Source organism: Trichosurus vulpecula, chromosome 2, assembly GCF_011100635.1.
Source record: "Trichosurus vulpecula isolate mTriVul1 chromosome 2, mTriVul1.pri, whole genome shotgun sequence".
NCBI lineage: Eukaryota > Metazoa > Chordata > Mammalia > Diprotodontia > Phalangeridae > Trichosurus > Trichosurus vulpecula.
The window spans coordinates 348,512,314-348,534,096 of record NC_050574.1 but is presented as its reverse complement, the minus strand read 5'-3'; the positions used below and the strand labels follow the sequence as shown (position 1 = coordinate 348,534,096).

General features: G+C 37.0%; 1 protein-coding gene across 1 annotated transcript; it reads left to right on the top strand.

Moving 5' to 3' along the window:
* Positions 1-847: 847 nt before the first annotated feature.
* Positions 848-19,548, top strand: ABHD10 (abhydrolase domain containing 10, depalmitoylase). The gene is made up of 5 exons (XM_036747192.1): positions 848-1,006; positions 3,691-3,874; positions 15,140-15,251; positions 15,835-15,972; positions 18,404-19,548. Exons 1-5 carry the CDS (start codon positions 874-876, stop codon positions 18,743-18,745), a joined length of 909 nt encoding a protein of 302 aa, XP_036603087.1. The 5' UTR covers positions 848-873; the 3' UTR covers positions 18,746-19,548.
* The last annotated feature ends 2,235 nt before the right edge of the window (positions 19,549-21,783 follow it).

Sequence of the window (21,783 nt, the reverse complement as noted above, 5' to 3'; positions counted from 1 at the left end):
TCATTTTAACTTAAAAAGAGAAATTACGTATATTTATGGTATTGAAAGATAAAATATGCTGATGTTATACAATATAAAAATATGTATTTCATGCTTTTCTGAATTTCTAAACTTTTTCTGTGTTATCTGCTGGCCTTCTCATGCTGTCTGCAGTTTCCACAAAACCCTCCCCAAACTCCCATTTAATTTCTTATGTGGATCTCTGATACATGGAGACCATGATGGGGAAAGTTGTGGTGTGGAAGGGATAACTGAGGGAGAAGAGACAGATACACAAAGATGCTGAGACACACACACACAGAAAGATACAAAGAGACACTGACACACAGGACGATCAGAAACACACACACACACACACACAGATACACAAAGATACTGAGACACACACACACAGAAAGATACAAAGAGACACTGACACACAGGACGATCAGAAACACACACACACACACACAGATACACAAAGATGCTGAGACACACACACACAGAAAGATACAAAGAGACACTGACACACAGGACGATCAGAAACACACACACACACACACACACACACACACACTGGTCTACACAAATTTGAAAGTTAATTAGGCCCGTGATTTACACGGGGCACACCCAGGAGAGGAAGCGCCCTCTAGCGAGATACCCAGGGTCACACAACCTGCACACGTCGGGGAGGCCCGATTTGAACCCACGACTGCCGGGCTCAGAGGTCACCTCCCTAACGGGTTCCTCGGGGAGGGGGCGGGGCCCGGGAGGTGACGGAGCTCAGGCCGAGGCTCACCTGCGATCACGAGGGCTTCCCCCCGCCCCCGCCCCGCGCTACGCGGGGATCAAAGGGCGCAGGCGCAGAGGGGAGGTGGCAGGGCCGCCGGGAAGATGGCGGGAGGCGGCTCGCTGGTGTCTGCTGCAGCCTTGTTGCGGCGGAAGAGTTGGGACTTGGCCGCCGTCCCCTTCTGCCCCGCGGCGTTGCTCTTCCGAAGGATCGAGAGAACGCCACGGAGGCTCCCAGGTCAGTGTCCGGAGGAGCGGCGGGCCGCACGCTCTTCCTGGGCCTGACCCGCCCCTGGGCCTCCTTGGCTGCTGGTCTCCTTGGTATCAGTTTCCTCCACGCTGCCCTCTCTTCCCCCCCTCCTCTCCTTTCCTTCCTTTCTCCTCCCACACTTCCCCTCCTGCTCCCGCTCTCCGCTGCGGCCCTTCCCCCTTCACTTCAGGAGTCCAACCTTATCGTCCTCTTCACATTTAAATCCCCGTGCCATCCAGTACTCAGACACAGACAGACACTTTTTTTTTTTTTTTTTTTTGCAGGGGTGAAGGCAGGACAATTAGGGTTACGGGACTTGCCCAGGTCACACAGCTAGTCAGTGTGTCAAGTGTCTGACTCCCGGGCTGATGCTCTACTCACTGCGCCACCTGGCTGTCCCCAGACATACACTCCTAACCATATTTTTCAGCACCATAGTTTTCAGTTATTTCTCTCAAATTTAGCACAGAGTAAGAGGGGGAGGGGGAAAATGGCAGGAGCAGTGATCAAGTAGTTTTGGGAGCCGCAGGTTCCCTGTCCTGCCCTTTGCTTTTAAATTGAGAAGGGTGTTCTTTTCGTTCTGTTGTGCACGCAAATTCATTCGAGTTATTCGTGTTGAGTTTGATCCTCGGCTGTTAGCGCCGCTTCATAACCTGGAATCCAGGTGTCCCTCAACTGGACCTTAATTAATTTTTTTTATATATATTTAGTCCAGACTCCTGGATATGTTGGAAGATTTTTTTTAAACCTTCCTATTGTAATCTCCTTATATTTTGTTCAAATAAAGGATTTTACAATCCTTTGATATCTTAGCAACCGAAGCATGTTTGCGATTATTTGAATTAGCTTCCCCAAGGTATCAGTTTATTAAAAATGATAAATTGGGCCTTACGCCTGGTTGTACGCCTTCCTCTTCTCCACCTTGAGGAATCTCAAATTTAGGAATACAGGACAGCTTGGGTGTCACCACCTGTTAGAGATCTTTCCCAATCTTTCTAGTTGTTAGCTCTCAGATTCTATTAAGACTGCTGTGTTTTACTTTACATTTACTTCTATACATGTATTTTCCCTAAGTAGAATATAAGTTCCTTGTGATCAGGCTTAGTTAAGTTTTTAGGGTTTTTTGTTTGGGGTTTTTATTTTTTATTTTTATTTTTTGGTATTCTCTAGGACAATCCTGGTTCTCCACCCCTGCTTTTGCACCCCTATACCCTGCATATACTAAAAACACTTAATAAATGTTGAATTGAATGGATTTTGAAAATTTTTTTAACTTTGTGAATGATATGAAAAGAATTGTTTAATGTGTAAAAGATTACCTATCTAACCAGTGTTCGTAGATCAAAAATAGTTTTTAATCTTACCAGAGAAATTTTGCTGACATTCATTCAACAAAAGTTCTCTTGTGTTTGAATACCAAATTAGATGGTATTGAAGAACAAAAAAGAAAGAAAAAATACAGGCCATGTTCTTAAAGCTTACAGTGGAATTGATTTCCACATCTATGTTTTTAGTCTTGACATCTTTCCTGAGGTCTGCAGTCGTATTTCCAGTTATCTACTGTGGTACAAGAGAAAGAGCATTGAACTTGAAGTCATGGGATTTGGGTTCAAAACCTGCCTCTGATGCTTACAACTTTTGTGACCTTAGGCAAGTCTTTTGACTTCTCTGGATCTCAGTCTCCTCATACGTAAAATACAGAAATTGAATTAGGTGACCTCAAAGGGCCCTTTGGACTCTAGATCTATGAGCTTATGATTTCTACCTCTATGTCCTTCCTTCCAGTAGCTCAAACTCAGCATGTCTAAAACTCAAAGAATTTCCCTCCCAAATCTCCTTCCTTCCTTTTTTCTGTTAATAGCACTGTCATCACCCGTGCTTGAAAATTTGATGTTATCCTTCATTGTTCAGTTGTTTTCAGTGTCCCACTCATTGCGACTCCTTTTGGGGTTTTCTTGGCAAAGACACTGGAATACGTTGCCATTTCATTCTCCAGGTCATTTTACAGATGAGGAAACTGAGACAACCAGGGTTAAGTGACTTTCCCATGGTCACACAGCCAGTAAGAATATGAGGCCAGATTTGAACACATGATGAGTCTTCTGACTTCAGCCTTGCTCTCCACCTAACAACCTAGCTGTTATTCTTGATTTTCCTCTTCCACACTCCTTACAGGCACGGAGTTATCAAGTCCTTTTGACTTGGAGCAACAAATGTCACACTCCAGTTTGGTTCACCACCATTCTAGCTCAGGCTGTCATTGCCTTTCACCTAGGCGGTTGTACTTTCTTGGCACGTTTGGTTTCCTCCAACCTCTTTACCAACTGCAGTGCATTTTTGTAGTATTGTCAGATTAATGCATAGCTTTAGTCCACACATCTTGCTCGAAATCCTTATTTGATTCCCACTTAGTGAGCAGATGAAATACAAATGATGCAGACCAACCTTTGGGTCCTGTACACTCTGTCTCTTTTCAAATATATCTCTCATTGCCCTCACTTTGTAATATTCTTTACTTTAGCCAAAATGAACTGTCTGATGTTTCATGGAATGTGTGACACAAAACAGGAGTTATGTTTGTTAATTTTGAAAATATTTTGAGATATCCCTAGTAAAGTGATGTTTGTTCAAGGTAAAGGATGATACTTCAATGTCTTCTTTTTTTTTTTAAGTTTGCAGATGGAAGACAAATCTTTCTTTCCTTAGTCGACCAGACCTTCCTAAACTGGCTTATAAGAAGCTAAAAGGCAAAACCCCAGGCATTATTTTCATCCCAGGATATCATTCTAATATGAATGGGACTAAAGCAATGGCGATTGAAGAGTTTTGCAAATCTCTAGGTCATGCTTATGTAAGGTAGGAAATATTTCACATAATACACTGCTACTATATAGGATTAATGATGGCTGTTTGGTTAGAACTAAGCAGAATAAGATGTAGTAGCCAGCCTTTTTATGTTGTTGTTATTATGGTAATAGTAAAACTTTCATGTTGTGGATTTAGGATGCAATGATTTAACATTAATTTTATCCTGCCAATTTGGTCATAGATTGTGATAGATATGACTGTAAGAAAAAAGTTTCTAAATTAACCAAAACCCTCCTTCTTTTATTTTCTCCCTTCCCCTGAGAAAGAAAGAAAAATGAGACCTCTGCTACGAACATGCTTAATCAAGAAAGACAAGTTTCTGATTTGGCCATGTCCAAAAAAAAAAAATATGTCACAATCTTGATAATCTTTACAGTACTGATGTTATTATACAGATTGTTCTTCTGGTTCTGTGCACTTTGTTATCAATTCACACAAGTGTTCCCAGGTTCCTCTGAAGCCGTTCTTCATAATTTATTATAGCACAATAGTATTTCATCACTTCATATATCATAACTTGTTCAGCATTTCCCACTTGTTAGGCTACCCCTGATGCTCAAGAATTTCTAATTCTTTGTTACCACAAAAAGAGTTCTATAGATATTTTTGGTCAACATTGGTCCTTTTCCTCTTTTTTTTGATTTCTTTGGGGTATAGGCCTAGTAGTGGGTCAAAGTATATAGAGTTTTGTAACTTCTAAGGATAAATAGAGTTTTTAAAGGACACTGTGCCAAGTAATAGTGCAAAAGAGTCTTTAATTGACTGGAGAATAAACCTATTAAGCATTTTAGAAGCACCATTTACATATGAACAATAGATATAATGTGATTCTTATAATTATTCTTAACTTGACCATACTATTTTTGAGCTAGTTTAGGGTGCTGCTTTTTCAGAACTACATTTACTTAACGATATTCTACAATTCAGAATTTTTGCTGGCTTCCTAATTGAGTAACTTGCTCATCCAAGTAGTTCAGTTTGGAGAAGACTACTATATATTAACAAAAATGAAAATAAGTATGTGAAATTCCATTCAAGTGGAAATAGCACATTGAATATTTAGTGCTACAGACCCTGTCTAATTGAATGGGAAAAAATGTAAATAAATAATTTTAAAAAATTTTAATAATATTTTATTTAATATTTTTAGTTTTCAACATCAATTTCACCAAGACTTTGTTACAATTTTTCTCCCCATTTCTACCCTCCCCTCCACACCAAGGTGGCATATATTCTGATTGCCCCTTTCCCCAGTCTGCCCTCCCTTCTGTCACCCCACTCCCCCTCCCTTATCCCCTTTCCCCTTACTTTCTTGTATGGCAAGATAGATTTATATACCCCATTGCCTGTATATCTTATATCCCAGTTACGTGTAAAAACAACTTTTTTTAACATTTGTTTTTAGAACATTGAGTTCCAAGTTCTCTCCCTTCTTCCCTCCCCACCCACCCTCCTTGAGAAGGCAAGCAATTCAACGTAGGCCACACATGTATCATTATGCAGCCACTTCCATAACAGTCATGTTGTGAAAGACTAACTATATTTCCCTCTATCCTATCCTGTCCCCCTTTATTCAATTTTCTCCCTTGACCCTGTGATTGCTTTTGATTACCTCCTTCCCCATCTTCCCTCCCTTCTATCATTCCCCCGCTCTTATCCCCTCCCCCCTACTTTCCTGTAGGGTAAGATACCCAATTGAGTTGTGTATGTTATTCACTCCTTAAGTCAAATCCGATGAGAGCAAGATTCACTCATTCCCTTTCACCTTCCCCGCTTCCAATAAATAACTCAACACAAAGGAGAATGAGATAGATAACTGTGGTTCAGTTGGCTCGAAATGATATGAGGAATTTTGGGGGAAAAATCAGTTCTAGGGGTGAGGGGAAGATTGAGGAGGAAAAGCTACATTGGGAGTATAGCCCCTGAATTGGGCCTTGAAGGGTAGGAAGAACTACTTCAGGAGAAGATGGGTGGGGTATTAGGAAGGGATGAAAGGGGTTTGAACACAGAGAGAAGGAATCTATTCAAAGCCTAGGGAGTTGTGTCAGCAAAGGCTTGGTGGTGGGAAGTGAGGAAAAGATAATGGCCTTAATTGAAGAGAATAGTAACAAGAGAAAGCTAGTTGGAGCCAGACTGGGGCTTGAAAGCCAGGGTCAGGAATTTACCCTTGGTATGGTAGGCTTTGGAGAACCTTTGAAGATTTTGGAATGGAGGAATGACATAGAGAGCAGTGCATTAGGAAGATTTTTTTTTTAAGACAGAATCCTGATGATTGAACTGAAAAAGAAATGGATTGGAAGCAGAAAGATAGCTAGAATACTGTAATAGCCTGCGTGAAAAAATGAAAAAATTCAGTAGAATTGGAGAGAAGGATATGGATATGAGACAGTTTCAGGTAAAATTGGAAGGACTTCAACAAACAGTTAGTAGGCACCTACTATGTTCCAGGGACTTGGAATACAAAGGAAGAAAACAAGATAAAATTTCTGCCATCAAGGAGGCAGTATTTGGAGAAAATATATGCGTGGGGGTAAGGAGTAGTGCCTGAGCTTACAGACCTTAGTGACTTGGAAAATAGTGGTGACATTATGAATACTTAAGCTTTGAACATGTTGCATTAAATGGCTGTGATGCAATTTAGATGCAGATAGTTGGGAATATAGAACTAGAGTACTGAGGAGAGGTTGGGAAAATATATAGATTTGAGTCATCTGTGTAGGAATAGTGATTGAAATCAGGATGAGATCATACCAAGAAAGAGTAGTTACATTAGTGACCTCTCATTTTGGCACTGTTTTAGATAAGTGATTTAGTTATTGTTCAGGCATCAGAGTTATTCACATATTAAAGAGAGTAATCCAAAACCTGCTATGCCAGAAATTTCTTGGGGGTAAATTTAGCTAGCCTTCACATAATCATTTTGGAAAATGTTAGGTATGTATTGTCTGACACAGATAACCACAGATGTGTGTCTGTGTATGTATATGCATATATATATTAATATTAACTGGCAGATATATAACCTTCAGAACCTTATTTCACTTACTTGTTTTGAGAATCAGAACAAGTTATTTTAGAAACTAGTTAAATTGAGAGAATTGTCTTAATCTGACTTCTTTTATGAAATTAACTTTGAAAATGTTATATTTCTGAGTTTTGAAACTCATTTCAACTCTTTTAAACTATATTCTTGCGACTTATATCTTTGATGAGTATTAATGTAATGCTAAAACTGCAAGAAATGTAATTATGAAACATGGTGTCCGTATTTGAAAAGCATAAATTACAAGTGAAGGTAGTAGTAAGAGGGCTCAATTTGCAGTCAAATTACCTAAGTTCTAATCTTGGCTCTGATACATAATGGCTCTTTGAGCTTGTTACTTTACCTCTCTGGCTATCAGTAATCTAATTTATAAAATGAGGGAGCTGAACTAGAATCAGGGATGAGAAACCTATGGATTTGTTCTGTGAAGTTTGGATTCAGTCAAAGGGCTGCACTTGAGGATCCAGAAGGCCACATGTGGCCTTGAGGCTGCAGGTTCCCAACCCCTGTAGATCTTTGAGGTCTCTTTCAGTTCTAAAACTGAAATTACAATAAAATTCTGTAAAGTGAAATCAGGATACAGAGATTGCTCTGTATCTATATGTAATATGTGAATAAGTGCCCCAAGAGGAATTATAAAGGAGATATAAAAGGAAGAGCACTCATTTGAGAAGATACCTGAGTTTTTACTACCAACTAGTTTATGACCTCTGGCAAATTACTTATAACCTTTCTGAACCTCAATTCCCACAACCCTGAAAAGGGAGTAGGGGAAGGATATGCTGTATGATCTGGAAAGTCCCTTCTACCTCTTAGATTGTGTGACTCTAGCATTGTTGGGTGGTCCAGGTAAGTGCTCAGTTATTGCAAGGGAGAGCAGAGAGGTGAGGCATGAAGTCATGAATGGAGATTTTATAGAAGAGCCTTGATGGAGAGAGCTTAAAGAATGAGTCAGATTTGGAGAAGTTGTAAGAGGGAAAAGCAATAGAAGCAAAGGGGCAAGGACATCAAATTTATTTCCTGACTTAATCATTACCTCAGATTTTTTCATGTCTGTGATTAGACTGTCACTGAGTCAAAAGTTAATATTTCTGCAGTCCTATTGTTTAAGTTTGGAATATATATGATCATTGTTATTGTCTTATAGGACAACATAAAATGTAATAGTTGGTAAAGGAAAAGCTAGGCGATATGCATTTTTTTATAGTTATGCTTTGTTCATTTATCTCTACATTCCTCATTCCAAAGTCTTAATCATCAATAAACAGTCATGTGCAAAAGATTTCCATTGTGAATGAAACTGCTGTTTTTAAAAATGCGTTTTATTTGTGCCTTTTGTTTATTATATCAGATTTATGTCTTGGAGTCTCTCCCCATCCAGTGTCCCCCAGTAGTTAAGAAAATGAACAGCGCTGCCCATAATCCCTGACTTTTCTGCTGAAAGAAAGGAAGGACTCTCAGTCCTTGTTGCAGCAATTCATCTAGCAGTTGCTGTGGGGGTGAAAGACCAACACAAGCCCAACAACAAGAATGCTGCCAGCACAGGTTCTTTTGATCTGCTTTACTAAGGAAAGTAACATTAAGGGGTTAACAATCTTACTTTAAACATATACATATATCATTCACTTAGTTCAGGGGAAAAAGCCAGCACCCTGAACTTCAGAGCAAATACAAACAAATTACAAACGTACAAACAGACCAAATACAATTCATAGTTTCCAAGAAACCAGCATCTTGGTTGACTAGCTGGGGAGCTCCCCAAGCAAATAGCTCTGTTCTCTCTTTTATGCACTCTTTAGTGGTCATCAAAGGTCATCTAAGGTCATCTGAGCAACCAGAACTTAGGCACCTACTTTTGTCTCTCGTCTTAGCAACTCCCCTTAGGACCCTGAGGGCTTCACGCCCACATAGGCTTAGCACCTAGTAATTAGGGGTTTGGGCCTAGGGTTTAGCACCTAGTAAGACTCAATCAAAGACAATTTATCATTCTAAAACAGTAAAAAAACCAAGTCCCAACTTAATTGATTTTACAGTTCTCTGGGACCATTATTGGTTTTTCTGTTTCTCAGAGGCTTAGCTTCTTTTTAGGGATCTTCTCAGATACATTGCATAGGTTCTTCTGGTTCTGAGTATTTCACTCAACTTCGTGAGATCCTAGATCTAATACTAGAAGGGACCTCAGAAATGACCTAATCCAACCCTTTCATTTTTTGAACTTGAGTGCTCTGACTCACAAACCAGTGTTCTTTCTGCTAGCTCATACATATCTTCCCTGGTTTCTCTGCATCCCTCATATTTGTCATTTCTCACAGCACAATAATATTTTGTTATATTCATATACCACAGTTTGTTCAGCCATTCCCAAATAGGTGAGCAGCCAGATGAAGAATTCAGTTGTTATTTCTTTCACCTCATTGGGTCAAAAGATATGAACAGTTGAGTCACTTCTCTTCCATAGTTATGAATTGATAACTAATTCACAGGTCTACCAACAGTGTATTACTTTGCTTGTTTTCTTCTGGCCCCTCCAACACTTCTGTCTTTTATCAGCTTTTCTAATCTTATAAGTGAAGTGAAACTTTCAGAGTTCTTTTAATATATGTTTATCTTAATATTAGTGATTTGGAACATATTTTCTTATGATTATTTAAAGTTTTGAAAACTGGTTACATCCTTTGAACACTAGCTTATGGGGAAATGTCTTTTGGTCCTATATGTTTGTGTTGACTCCCTAGATATCATAGATATCAAGCACTTATAAAGGATAATTTAATGCAAGTTTTTTTTTCTCTTCCACACCACACTTTCTCTTCTATCAAAACTGATTTGTTTATGGAAAAGCTTTTTTAAAATCTTATGTAAATGTTAATTTAAATTATACTCAAGTTCAGTAGCCTCTGGGGTAATCACTTTATTTCAGGCATTGCTATTACTGCAAGCATGTCAACTCATAGCAGTCTTTTACAGCTATATCAACTCATAATACAGAAAAATATAGCTTGTAACATGGTAAATACACAAGCAAGAGAACAGGAAGGATTAGATGTGTTCTTTAAGTGCCACCCCTCTCCCTCTTGATATAGATTACAGACTTCTAATTAAAAGCAAAGGAAAAACACATTTTCAAAAAGGACCTAAAGATCTATACATGACCTGGAAAGGGCAAGCATGAGAAAATGTTTTCTTTGGTATTATATTGCTGTTCTTCATACACAATACTCCACTTGCTTCTCAAAATCTCTAGTTTCCTTCAAGACTCGATTCAAGCACCATATTCTACATGAAGTCTTCCCTGATCACTCGATTGCAGATCCCTTCCCAAAATCATCTTGTATCTAATTTATATATGACTATATTTGTGCGTGCTGTCTCTCTTAGCTAAATTGTAAACTCTTAGAGTTTTAGATTCACATTTTCATCCCTAGTATCTGGCACAGTATTGGACTTATAGTAATAAAGTAAATATCAATAAAATGCTCCATGATTGATTAATATGGAACTAGTGTATGAGCTTCTCAAAGTTGTAGACTAGCACTGTTGCCTTGCATTCAGTAGCTGTTGAGAAATGTTGAATGGAGGCCAAGGAAGGATGCCTGGCCTGTTCTCTTTGTAGATGATGATTTGAGCACAGTAAGAACACATGTGAAGTTAAATTTAAGGTTGTCTTAGTATATCTCACTAGAAAGATCAGAACATCCCCTGTGTCTAGGCTAGTGTGAATGTATCACCTACCATAGTTTTCTACACTTAATAGGGACTTGCTGATAGATTTTTTTAATTCTAAAAGCACAATTTTATGCAGAACATGGAGTTAGTTGATTGACAGTGTGTATTCTCTGATGGATGTCTATAGTTTGTCATGTGTTAGAATGTTAGATATAGATCTTTGATAGAGGGCTGGAAGGGATTTTATTTGGGCGACCCCCTCATTTTACTGCTGAGAAGACAGTCCAGAGAAGTTAAGTTACTTGCCATAGTCATAAGTCCTAGAATCAGAATTTCCACCGAGGTTCTCTTTCTCTAAGTCCGTTGCTCTTTCTACTTTCCACATCAAATGATGAAAAACAATCAGCAAAATCATTTTAATGTAATGATGAAAATGGTCTGTTTTGTTAGTGCTTGCTAAATTCAATTCTAGCAGGTTCTTGTCAGTCGGGTGTACCCAGATTTACACAGAATAAGGTGGATTGGGACTATCCTTGCACGCACTAGGTTACAGAGTCATATAGAATAAAGCCTTTGATGCTTAGAAATAAAAGTATCCCCAAAACTTTCAGAGATGTCATATCTGTGTCTTAAGAGCACAAACCCAATGCGGAGATTACATCGAATTTTTTTTTCTGATTGGTTTCATCATTTTTTTTGTGAAAAAACGTTTCAGAACCATTGCCTCATATGAGGTTAGCAAAGGTATTGTCTTATTAAAATTATAGAGCTCACAACAATACTTACAGGGCTCATTATCATCCTTCCCATCTACTGGTTGGTTACCTCTTTGGTTCAGCCTATTAACCAAAGCGTTAACAATATGAAATGTCATTTGTAATATTTCAGGGGAAAGTTGATCTATCAAGTAGGACTTGCAATTCAGTTTCGTTATAATGTGAAAAAAGCAGTTTTAATGTTTGTACCTGGAATTGGTACATCAAACATTGTAAGAGACTTGGAAAAAATTGTGCCCTGTGTTGCTTGCAGACTTATTATCTAATGGTGAAAAAATAATTTGTAAGCTTTGGAGTAAGGACTCTCCAGAATACATGCTTGTACAAATTCTTGAAATGCTGAGATTTACTTATCTTTTTTTTTTTTCCCCAACAACAAACAGTACAGTTGAACTAAAGGCATCGGTTGAGATGACAAGGAAATGCTAGATGTAGACATAGCAGTAATATATTGAATGTTACTGACAAGTAGAAAGTCACCAAGAAGCACTAGGAAGAAGAGATTTTTTTTTTCTGGAGAATGAGAACAAACCTGTTATCTTAGTTTTGATGGCACTGGGCATATGAAGGAGGAGAAGAAGGGAGGATGTCCTTACCCCTCAGAGAAGTCTACCTTGACCTTTGATTCAACAGGGAATTTTTAACAAGGAAGGTCTTAACTAAAGAACATGCCACTGTATCCACTTGACCCTCCATGAGAAAGCTTTCTTTTGCTCATCTGCATCTTATCAGGAATTTTTGCAAGAAAGCAAGTCAGTATAATTCTTGGTTCAGTACATATTCCAACACTGTTTCACCCTTTCACAATAATGACTGAATAATCACAGAAAAAACAAATTATGTTCAACATGCTTTATTTTCTAGGTCAAATAGATAATGAGAAATTTTATAACAAGTTCTATTAAAATCATTTAAAAGGTTTCTGCTGTTAAAGGGCCGATTGTTTTTTTTTTAAATCCATTCGTTTAGAATACTTCATTCTTTGATTATTCAAGATAAGTTAATAGTTCCTATTCTAGACACTACGCAACTGGAAGTTGTTAGCTGTTCAGATTATGCATAACTTTCTTGGTCCTCTTCTGCCAATATAACCAACCATACATTAAAATATTCTAATCACAAACTTCAAGATTCCTGTCACACCAACTTGACATTATCCTGTTCTTTGAATTTTGCTTATACCTTTTTCTTAATACCAATATATAGCCCTAACATCCTTAAAAATTGTAAGATTGAATTCCCTTGTGATGCCTCTACTAAAGCAATCTAGTTTTGACCATTTTAGTTATTTTAGTAACCTTGTAGTTTGATCTCCATGTTTGTATATATCTCCTATTAGTTCCATGGTTATTCAACCCCCAAGTTGTAAATTTGTATATTGTCAGGTAACATCTAAGAGATTTTTAATCACTTCCTCTTGGGATGTTATGTAAGCCAGAATCAGACCTCCATGCCTTGCTTCCCAGAATAAGCTCCTCAAAATGAAGGAGCATAATCTTGACCCACTTGACTGTTCAGCATAGTCTTCAAGATCTTTGGTACAGATAGTTAGAAATTGACTATTATCTGTATAAACTTTTTAAAAAATTTTTATTATATCCTAACTAAATCATAAATTGATGTAAGCAGTATTAACTATAGCCCCAAATAGTGTATTATATTTTGCTCACAATAGATGGTCCATAAAAAGAATGGACTATCCTAGAAAACAGTGTAACAAAATGCACAATAGCCAATAATACCCTTGAAAACCTATTCATACCAAGGGAACTCTTGATGATTCACTGTAATTTTTTAAAATTTTAGGCTGCCTTCTTATTAATGTTCAAAGATCTTAGGCCATTTCCCTTCCACCTAATCATTTTATATAACTCAAGGAATGTAAGGTAATTCATAAATAGCTCCTTTATCTAGCATGGTAAGACATTTTGCCTAAGTGAATTTTCAGATTAATTACCCTTCAGATGACCAAAACCCAATTCAGACATTTTTGTGGAAATACAAAATACTTAGCTATGTTTTTAAACACAAGACACTGAACATAATTTAATGGTCTTTTTATGACTTTAACATTTTTGTGAACATATATATTAGTTTTTCTGCCTTAATAATTATTAGGAATCAGGTATTTTCTTGCTGCTGTAATGTATCTGGTTTAAACTGTTTTACCCAGACTGGTTACCCCCAGCACCAATACTACTATTAATAATGACTCTAATAGATCAACTTATGGAAAGCAATTTACATGTAAATTTATAGATATTTACACACAAAATTATATAGGTTAACCTATCCTCTTGAGTTTTTCCTTAGCTCTGTTTATTAAATAACTTATTTCCAAATATAGTTAAGGGTGGTAAAGTAGCATTTTGATTTCTGGAGAATATTATTTCTCTTGTTTATAATTAATAACTCACTCCTCAAGGGTTATGAAATATAAATGGGAAAATTTATATCCTTAGTTCATATTGTGTATGCATAACACTGCAACTATGATCTTTTTTACTGTTGTGTCCCTGTCCCCCCCACCTCTAATCGTTAAATGACTAAATTCTATATAACCTAGTAACTGCCTATGAATTGTTAGAGAGAGATCCAAAAAGTGCCTAAAATTTCCAGTCTCTTGTTACTGAGAGACTAATGATACCATTTAGAGAAAGAGACTTTGGAGGAAGATAATGAGTTTGGTTATACCCTTAGTGACCTGTTTGAAGCCAATAAAGAAAGGACTCACATTCAATAAAGAAAATAGAAGGAGAGGGAAGGCCCCAAAAGAAATTTAATTCAACCTTTGCTGTACGGAATTCTGACTAATCAGTCTTATTTTATAAACTGTAAGTATCAAAAATGTTTGCTTTTTCTGATGCTTATTGGAATCAGATTCTTATTTCCTACTCCAAGACCTTTGTACTTGTTTAAGCAAGTAAGCCAGAATTCCTCATTTATGCTCTTAGGAGTAAATAAATGACTTTTATTTTTGTTTTACTTCAGCAGCACATATACTGAGATAGGAATAAATGAATGTCAGCATCTGCTTCATTTTAGGTTTTGTAGTCTAAATGGGAAGACAGAAGCGTGCGCATACACACACACATACACACACATGTGTGTGTACGTGTGTACGTTCTCAAACCCCACATATACCACCACTCCAATGCCTCCCCACCCCATAGGTGAAGTAAACAAGAAATCCACAAATAAGGAAGTCTCTCTTTTGCAAAAAATAAATAATAGTTCTTAAGCCCTTGTACACCTCTTATCCTCATTGTATGAGAATTAGAATGATCTGCAATAAATATGGAATCTTAAGAATGCCTGGATTTTACACATTTAAGCAATTAAAGGAATATGTAAACACATTATTTGAACATTTTATATACCCTTGGTTTACAGAATTCGATATCTTGTCAGGTATTTGTGAGAGAAAAAACCCTGTCCCTTTTCCCCACATTTTATTTCTGAGCATTTATTTCACTGATTTTTTTTTTTACTGGAGATTTGTTTAGGTTGCCTGTTTTGAGGAGAAAAAACAATCTGTTTTAGCCATTGTCAAGATAAAGTAAATATTTTACTAAGTATTGTTTTATTTGGTTTAGCTCAGAATTTATTTTCTAAGCATCTCAAATGTTACGTGTCTTTGCATTAGTACTGTCACATTCCCTTTGTACTTGCATTGTAGAGGATGAGGCGGGGATAGAGAATGTTACCTATGCTTTTTGGTAATCCAAGTAATAGAAAATCCCGTTTACACATTTCATTATTTTACAGGTTTGATTTTTCAGGATGTGGAAATTCAGAAGGCAATTCTGAAGAATGTACAGTGGGGAGATGGAGGAAAGATGTTCTCTCTATAATTGATGACATAGCAGAAGGACCTCAGGTTATTTTATGCGATTAAGTATTGACATCAGATAATAAATTAAATTCTTGGTATATGCTTTAAATGGGGAAGAAGCAAAAGGCAAAATTTTGCTACTTGACCTTAAAACATTTTTATTGCTGTAGCTTTCTTTCACTGCTTGTTAGGTTTTTTTTTCTTTAAAAAAATTTTCATACAGTAACTCTTTATATTGTAATAATAGCACATGTTTACATAGTACTTTTCAGTTTCACAGAGCATTTTGCATATATTACCTCATTTGAACCTCACATCAGCCAGTTCAGGTAGGTACTACTTAGTATTGTTATCTTAGATTTAGAGATGAGGGAACTGAGGCTCAGAGAAACTGAATCTGTTGATGACATGAGTAAATGTTGAAGTCACACTCAGAGTCAAATCCAGGACCCACTGCTTTCAGTTTGTCCTGTTGCTCTTCCACCACTTATGGAGGTTAATTTTTCAACACTGCATCCTCCCAAATATGTCAGAAGCCCACAGTTTAAAATCAGTGACAGTCATTATTTAAAGTGTTAATTTTGTGGATCTGAATATCTTATTTTTAAAACAAATGTTTTATTTCCAGATATTGGTTGGATCTAGCATGGGTGCCTGGTTAATGCTTCATACTGCAATTGCACGCCCAACAAAGGTAGCAGCTCTCGTTGGCATAGCCACAGCAGCAGATAGCATAGTAACACGATTTGATGAACTTCCTATTGAGGTTAGTAGGTGTGTGTGTGTGTGTGTGTGTGTGTGTGTGTGTGTGTGTATCTATCTATAGACATATATGTGTATATAAAGAGAGAAAGAAGGAGGTGTAGCTCTAAAAACATACTTATTAAGACTTATGTACTTCCTGTTCTTCTAACTGTTCTACATTTTTCAAGTCCCTCTCTTGCTTCCCTTTGCTCCCTCATGAACAGTCCTTTAGCTCAAGGTTCATTTCATTTTGTTTTCTTATTTGCTCAAAGCCTTTCTCTCAGGTTTTTTCTTGAGCCACACACGGTCACTTTCTCAAATTGCTTCCATGGTATGTCTCTTTCTTTACTAATCACATGACTTTATTTTGCCCACGTCTCTTGTGATCTTTTGCACCTGTCCATTTTTGTTCTTTTGATTTCATCCTTGCTCCTTGTTTAAACATTCATTTGGTTCCTTTTTTCTACTTCTTATCTCAATGTTTATGATGCTAAATTGGCTTAGTTTAGTACTTAGACAAATTTATGTCAGAGATAAAGTGTCTGAAATAACCGAAGTTGATAAACCTCTCTTGGCTTGTTCTAACACATCTGTTTGAGGGCACTGCAAGGTACACTAATAAAAACAAAATAGAGATTAGATATCTACATAGTTGTACAACTCTGAGCCAGGCAGATGACAACTTCTGCCCTAAATGTCAGGTAGCAAGCGGCAACATATTCCTTTTAAGCCAAGGGTCAGCAGCCTTGGTTATGTTTAAATGTGCTACTGTTGTATAAGAAGATCCAAGGAGAAGGAAAGATGTGACAGAGAAAAGAGAAGGTGAAAGTGGCATTGTAAGTGTTTTTCTCAGGTCTCAGTCATGGGCCTGCATACTGTAAGTTACCTAGTTAGTGCTCATTTTTTTTTGTTTAGTTGGATGGCTGCATCAGTTATGACCACAACCTTTTTGAAACCAAACTCCTCTCACCTCACATTTCAGCTGATTCTGAACTTCTCTCTACCCTTTCCCATAAACATGTCTTAAGAAATCTTGTGCGACCTTAATTCATGTGAGACACTCCTTGTTGGGGGAAAACTTTTAAGTCTTTTTCACTGAACTGAATTGAAATTTTTTTGTAATTAGTTAGCAAGTGTTTAAGGACCTACTTATTAAGTGCTGGCACAGGGGTGGGGAGCCTGTGGCCTTAAGGCCTGTTCCGTGAAGTTTGGATTCAGTGAAAGGGCCACACTTGAGGATCTAGAAGTCCACATGTGACCTTGAGACTGCGGGTTCTTCACACTTGTTCTAGGCAGTGTGCCAGGCACTAGTAATCAACAAACAATCAACATTGAGTCACTACAAAAATATGATCTGCTGTAGAGAATAATATTCCAAAGCCTGCCTCTTCTCTTCTAATATTTTATTTGCAATATTCATACAAATCATTTTTAAAGATTTTCTAAACGTAAGAGGTAGACATACAGGTTAATATTTATTTCCTTTGTATTTTGGGGGATATTAATGATTTTTTTCCATTATTTAATTTGAATAAGCCTCTTATTAACATCTTTTAAAAATGCTTAGAATCAGGGAAAGTAGAAGCCATAGTAATAATTTCAGCTTGAGATTTAACACACTGATCAAAATGACATAAGTATATCATGTTATATATGCATACCATATAATAAGAGAGTGAATAAAACATTTATTAAGTGCTTGTTACTTGTGAAGCACTGTGCTAAGCACTAGGATACAAAATGAAAAGTAAGGAGCTCGTATTTTAATGGGGGTGACACCATATATGGAAGATTTCAGCTGCAGGTCAGATGGAAAAGTCCCATCATCCTTAGAAGGAAATAGCAAAGCAGATGTCAATTCTTCATTAATGTCATTCCTACCAATAAAATCATCAGCTTCTGATGTTGAATTCTTTAACAGCATCATAGACTTCAATGGCAAGAACTTTTTTTTTCTGGCCTTCAGGACTTGTGTCTGTAGCACCTGTAGGGGCAGTGACCACACTGCATCTCCACATCTTCCTAGGATGGTAGCTGACAGTGTTGGGCTGGAAGCAGTGCTTTTTCCAATGCTCTTGGGCCCATTCTGCCTTGTTTTATAAATATTTGAATATGTATCTTATTTGCCTAATGAAGTATTAGCTCCTTGAGGATGTGGACACTCCATCTTATTCATTCTTTATATCGCCTCTACATTTTGAGATGTATGTGTTTTTAAATTAAGCTGTTTTTTTCCCTGGACTTTTCAGTGTATAAAGCAGTAGCTATTTGAAGTTTCATTTTGCTCTCTATTCTTTTATTCTTAAATTAGGGTCACAGCCACACAACATTTGCATTTAAAATACTAAAGCAGTGGTATTTTTGTTGTTTTTTCTCTTCTCTCATCTTTAAAGTTTCTAACTATGGCATGTAAACATAAGTGCATATTTTAAAGTCTTGACTTTTCCCAACAGGCAAAAAAAGAGATAGAAGTGACAGGTACTTGGAAGGTACCAACACGATACAGTGACGATGGATTTTATATGTTTCCATACAGTTTCATTAAAGAGGCAAAACTCCACTGCTTGTTACACGGTCCTATCCCTGTGACGTGCCCTGTAAGATTGATCCATGGCATGAAGGATGAGGTCATTCCATGGCAAACTTCCATGCGGGTTGCTGAGCATGTGATCAGCACAGATATAGATGTTACCCTTCGTAAAAATGGTGATCATCGAATGAAGGAGAAGGAGGACATCAAACTGCTTGTGTATACCATTGATGATTTAATCGATAAGCTTACCACCTCAAATTGAGTTTATGGTGGCACAAATGTACCCTTTATTGTATGGCCAATCAAAACCCTGTTTTTAATTGAAATTGCAGACTAGTGAATCAGGAAGGCTCTAAGTGTTGACAAATGAAAAGTACTGGGCTATAAGTTTTTTCTCTTACCTCCATATTGTAAATACTGTATGAGAACTTTCTTGATGCTACATTTGCACAGATGGCAGATATTGTGAATAAAATATAAGTTGTTGGAAATCTTTCTCTTCCACTGTAGACTTTTTTCATTACGATGTTTCCTACACTATTTTTTTTTACCAAGAAAATGTTTGTCTTGACTGTGCTGACTGTTATATTTGGTTAATGCTTCTCAAATTGTAAAACAAAGCTTAATTTTTCGTTTAAGACCATTAAATATGAAGATTTGTGCAATAATTGTAATAGTTTTATGTTCAGATATGCAAATTCACAAAATGCACCAGAATTGTTCAGTGAAATTAAATTTTGAAAAAGTCTGATTATAATAAAGTTCAAAATGTAAAAGGTTGTGGCTTTTATAAAATATATGTTATTGATGGATATCATAGAATATTTTAAATTAATCAGAAAATTACTCCAAGTACCATCATAATAACATGAAATAGGCATTAAGTTTATAAACTTTATTTAGAAGTTATATTTAAGCTTCAAAATTTCAAGAATCCATTATTGCATTCATATGTGTACTTTTGGACTGATGCATGTTGTAATCTCTCCATGCTTTCATGAATTCTTAAAGAGTTCAGTATCCAATGGCCAACCCTTTGAATAAACCTTGTCACACTTAATTTGGCTGATTTGTGTTTGGAGTGGATTGGAGAACCTGCCAGAGCTTACCCTTTAATGACATAGTCTTCAAGAATCCTGGGTCAGCTCCACATTAGCAAGCTTGTTTGTAAAACTTGAAAGCTAAGACTGTTTCTTTCTGTCTTTGTATCTCTTCCCCTTCGCACATAGGTAGTTAATAAGCAGTGACTTGGAGGAAATGTTTTGCCATGGCACCAGTGGCAAATAAGGCAAATGTGAGGTTACACTTATCCTGATTAAATTTTCAAGTCTTTGATGTAGGTTTTAAAAAAAGTTTACCTCAGACATGCAGAATGGAGAAGATCCATGTAGCTGGACAACAATTCAGTAAGAAAGACCTGGGGTGCTGGGAGGTTATAATAGACACAAATTCAGTGAGTTGGCAGTGGGGAACAAGGCAGAAAAAAGCTAGTATTATTTTAGATTTCACTAACAGAAGCACAGGGTCCTATGCTTCTTATTGTCCACTTTGTTTATATAAATGTGGGTGTTCCCCAAGACTGTCCTGGATCTTCTCTCTACCTTACGTGGTAATCTAATAATAACTAGCATTTATGTATGACCTACTATCATGGTAACCTAATAATACCTAGCATTTATGTATGGCCTACTATATGTCAGGCACTGTGCCAAGAATTTTACAAGTATCTCATTTTATCTTTGCAACAACATTGGATGATGGGTGCTGTTATTATCCCCACTTTACAGTTGAGGAAACAAGCAAAGCAATAGCTCCCATGGATTTAATCATCTCGGTTCAGATGACTCCACTTCCCAGCTTCTCCCCTGAGCTTCAGTTCTGCATCATCAATTATGTATTGGGCATTTCAAGCCAGACATTTTGGAGACCTATTAAAATATTTTAAATTTTGAATTACATTTTACTAAATTAAAATTTAAATGAAAAATTTCCAAAACAGAACTTCCCTTTTTCCCCCTAAACACACCCCCTCCTTCAGACTTCGCCATTTCTATTGGAGACCCTACCTTTCTTTAAGTCTTCCAGGTTCGTAACCTTTGCATTATCCTAGATTTTTCACTGTCCTTTGCTTCAAATATCCCAACTGTTGCCATTTCTTCCTCTTCAATATGTGTTGCATTTGACTTTGTCACTCTATAGTGTCTTCCATCCCTGTGCCTTTCCATTGCTGTGCCCCTTACACTCTGTGTCTAGAATTAATTTTCTCATTTCTGCTTTCTAGAATCATCCTCTTGAGATATAGTTCAAGCATCCCACAGGCGAAGCTTGTCCTACGACCTCCCTCTTAAACTACGTTGTATTTAACTTATTTATTCTGTATATACTTACATTACACATACTTGTTAGAATGCAAGTTCCTTAGAAGTCGGAATTGTTTCACTCTTTGTGTTTGTATCCTCACTGCTAGCATACAATCAACAATAAATTCTTACTGATCGACTGATTGCTATATTTGACCATAGTCAGACCACATCAGGAATATTGTGTTCAGTTCTTGGTTTCACATTTCAGGAAAGACATTAACAAGCTGTAGATTGCTCAAAAAATGATCTGGATGGGGAGGATTCAAATCATGACATGCTAAGATTAGTAAGAGAAACCAGAGATGTTTAGGTAAAGACAATGACCGGGAAGGGAGGTGGATATGATAGCTCTCTCCAGGAATTTGAAGTATTGTGATGGAGAAGCAGAATTGCACTTTTTCCTCAATTCAAGGGCAGAACTAGAAGAGCACTTGCTCTGGAGTGAGAGGAGACAGGCTACAGAATATGTCTCTGATACCATGTTGCCTTGGGCAAATCACTTAAGCTCCTTGAGCATCAGTGTCCTCATCTATAAGATGATTGGACTTCACAGAGCTGTCCCAGAATGCAATTGTCAACACTGGTTGGCAATGAGTTCCCCATCACTGGAGATTTTCAAGTAATGACTAGATGACTACTCAAATCATGTAGAAGGGATTTTCTGCTCACATACATGTTGGACTCAGCCTCTGACATGTCTTCTAGCTTAGAGATTCTATGATTCTGCAGAATCAAATGACAATTTTAGTGGATATTGAAGCATAATAATTTTTAAAAGTTAATTAGTAATTTCTAATTTTATAAATTCAGTAATAGACATTTTAAATTATGTGTACTATAAGTGAATAAATTATTTAATTGTATACTGTATTTGGACATCTTCCCATTGATAGTAAGTTGCCACAAGGATAAATAGAGAGTTCACTACTATTTAATT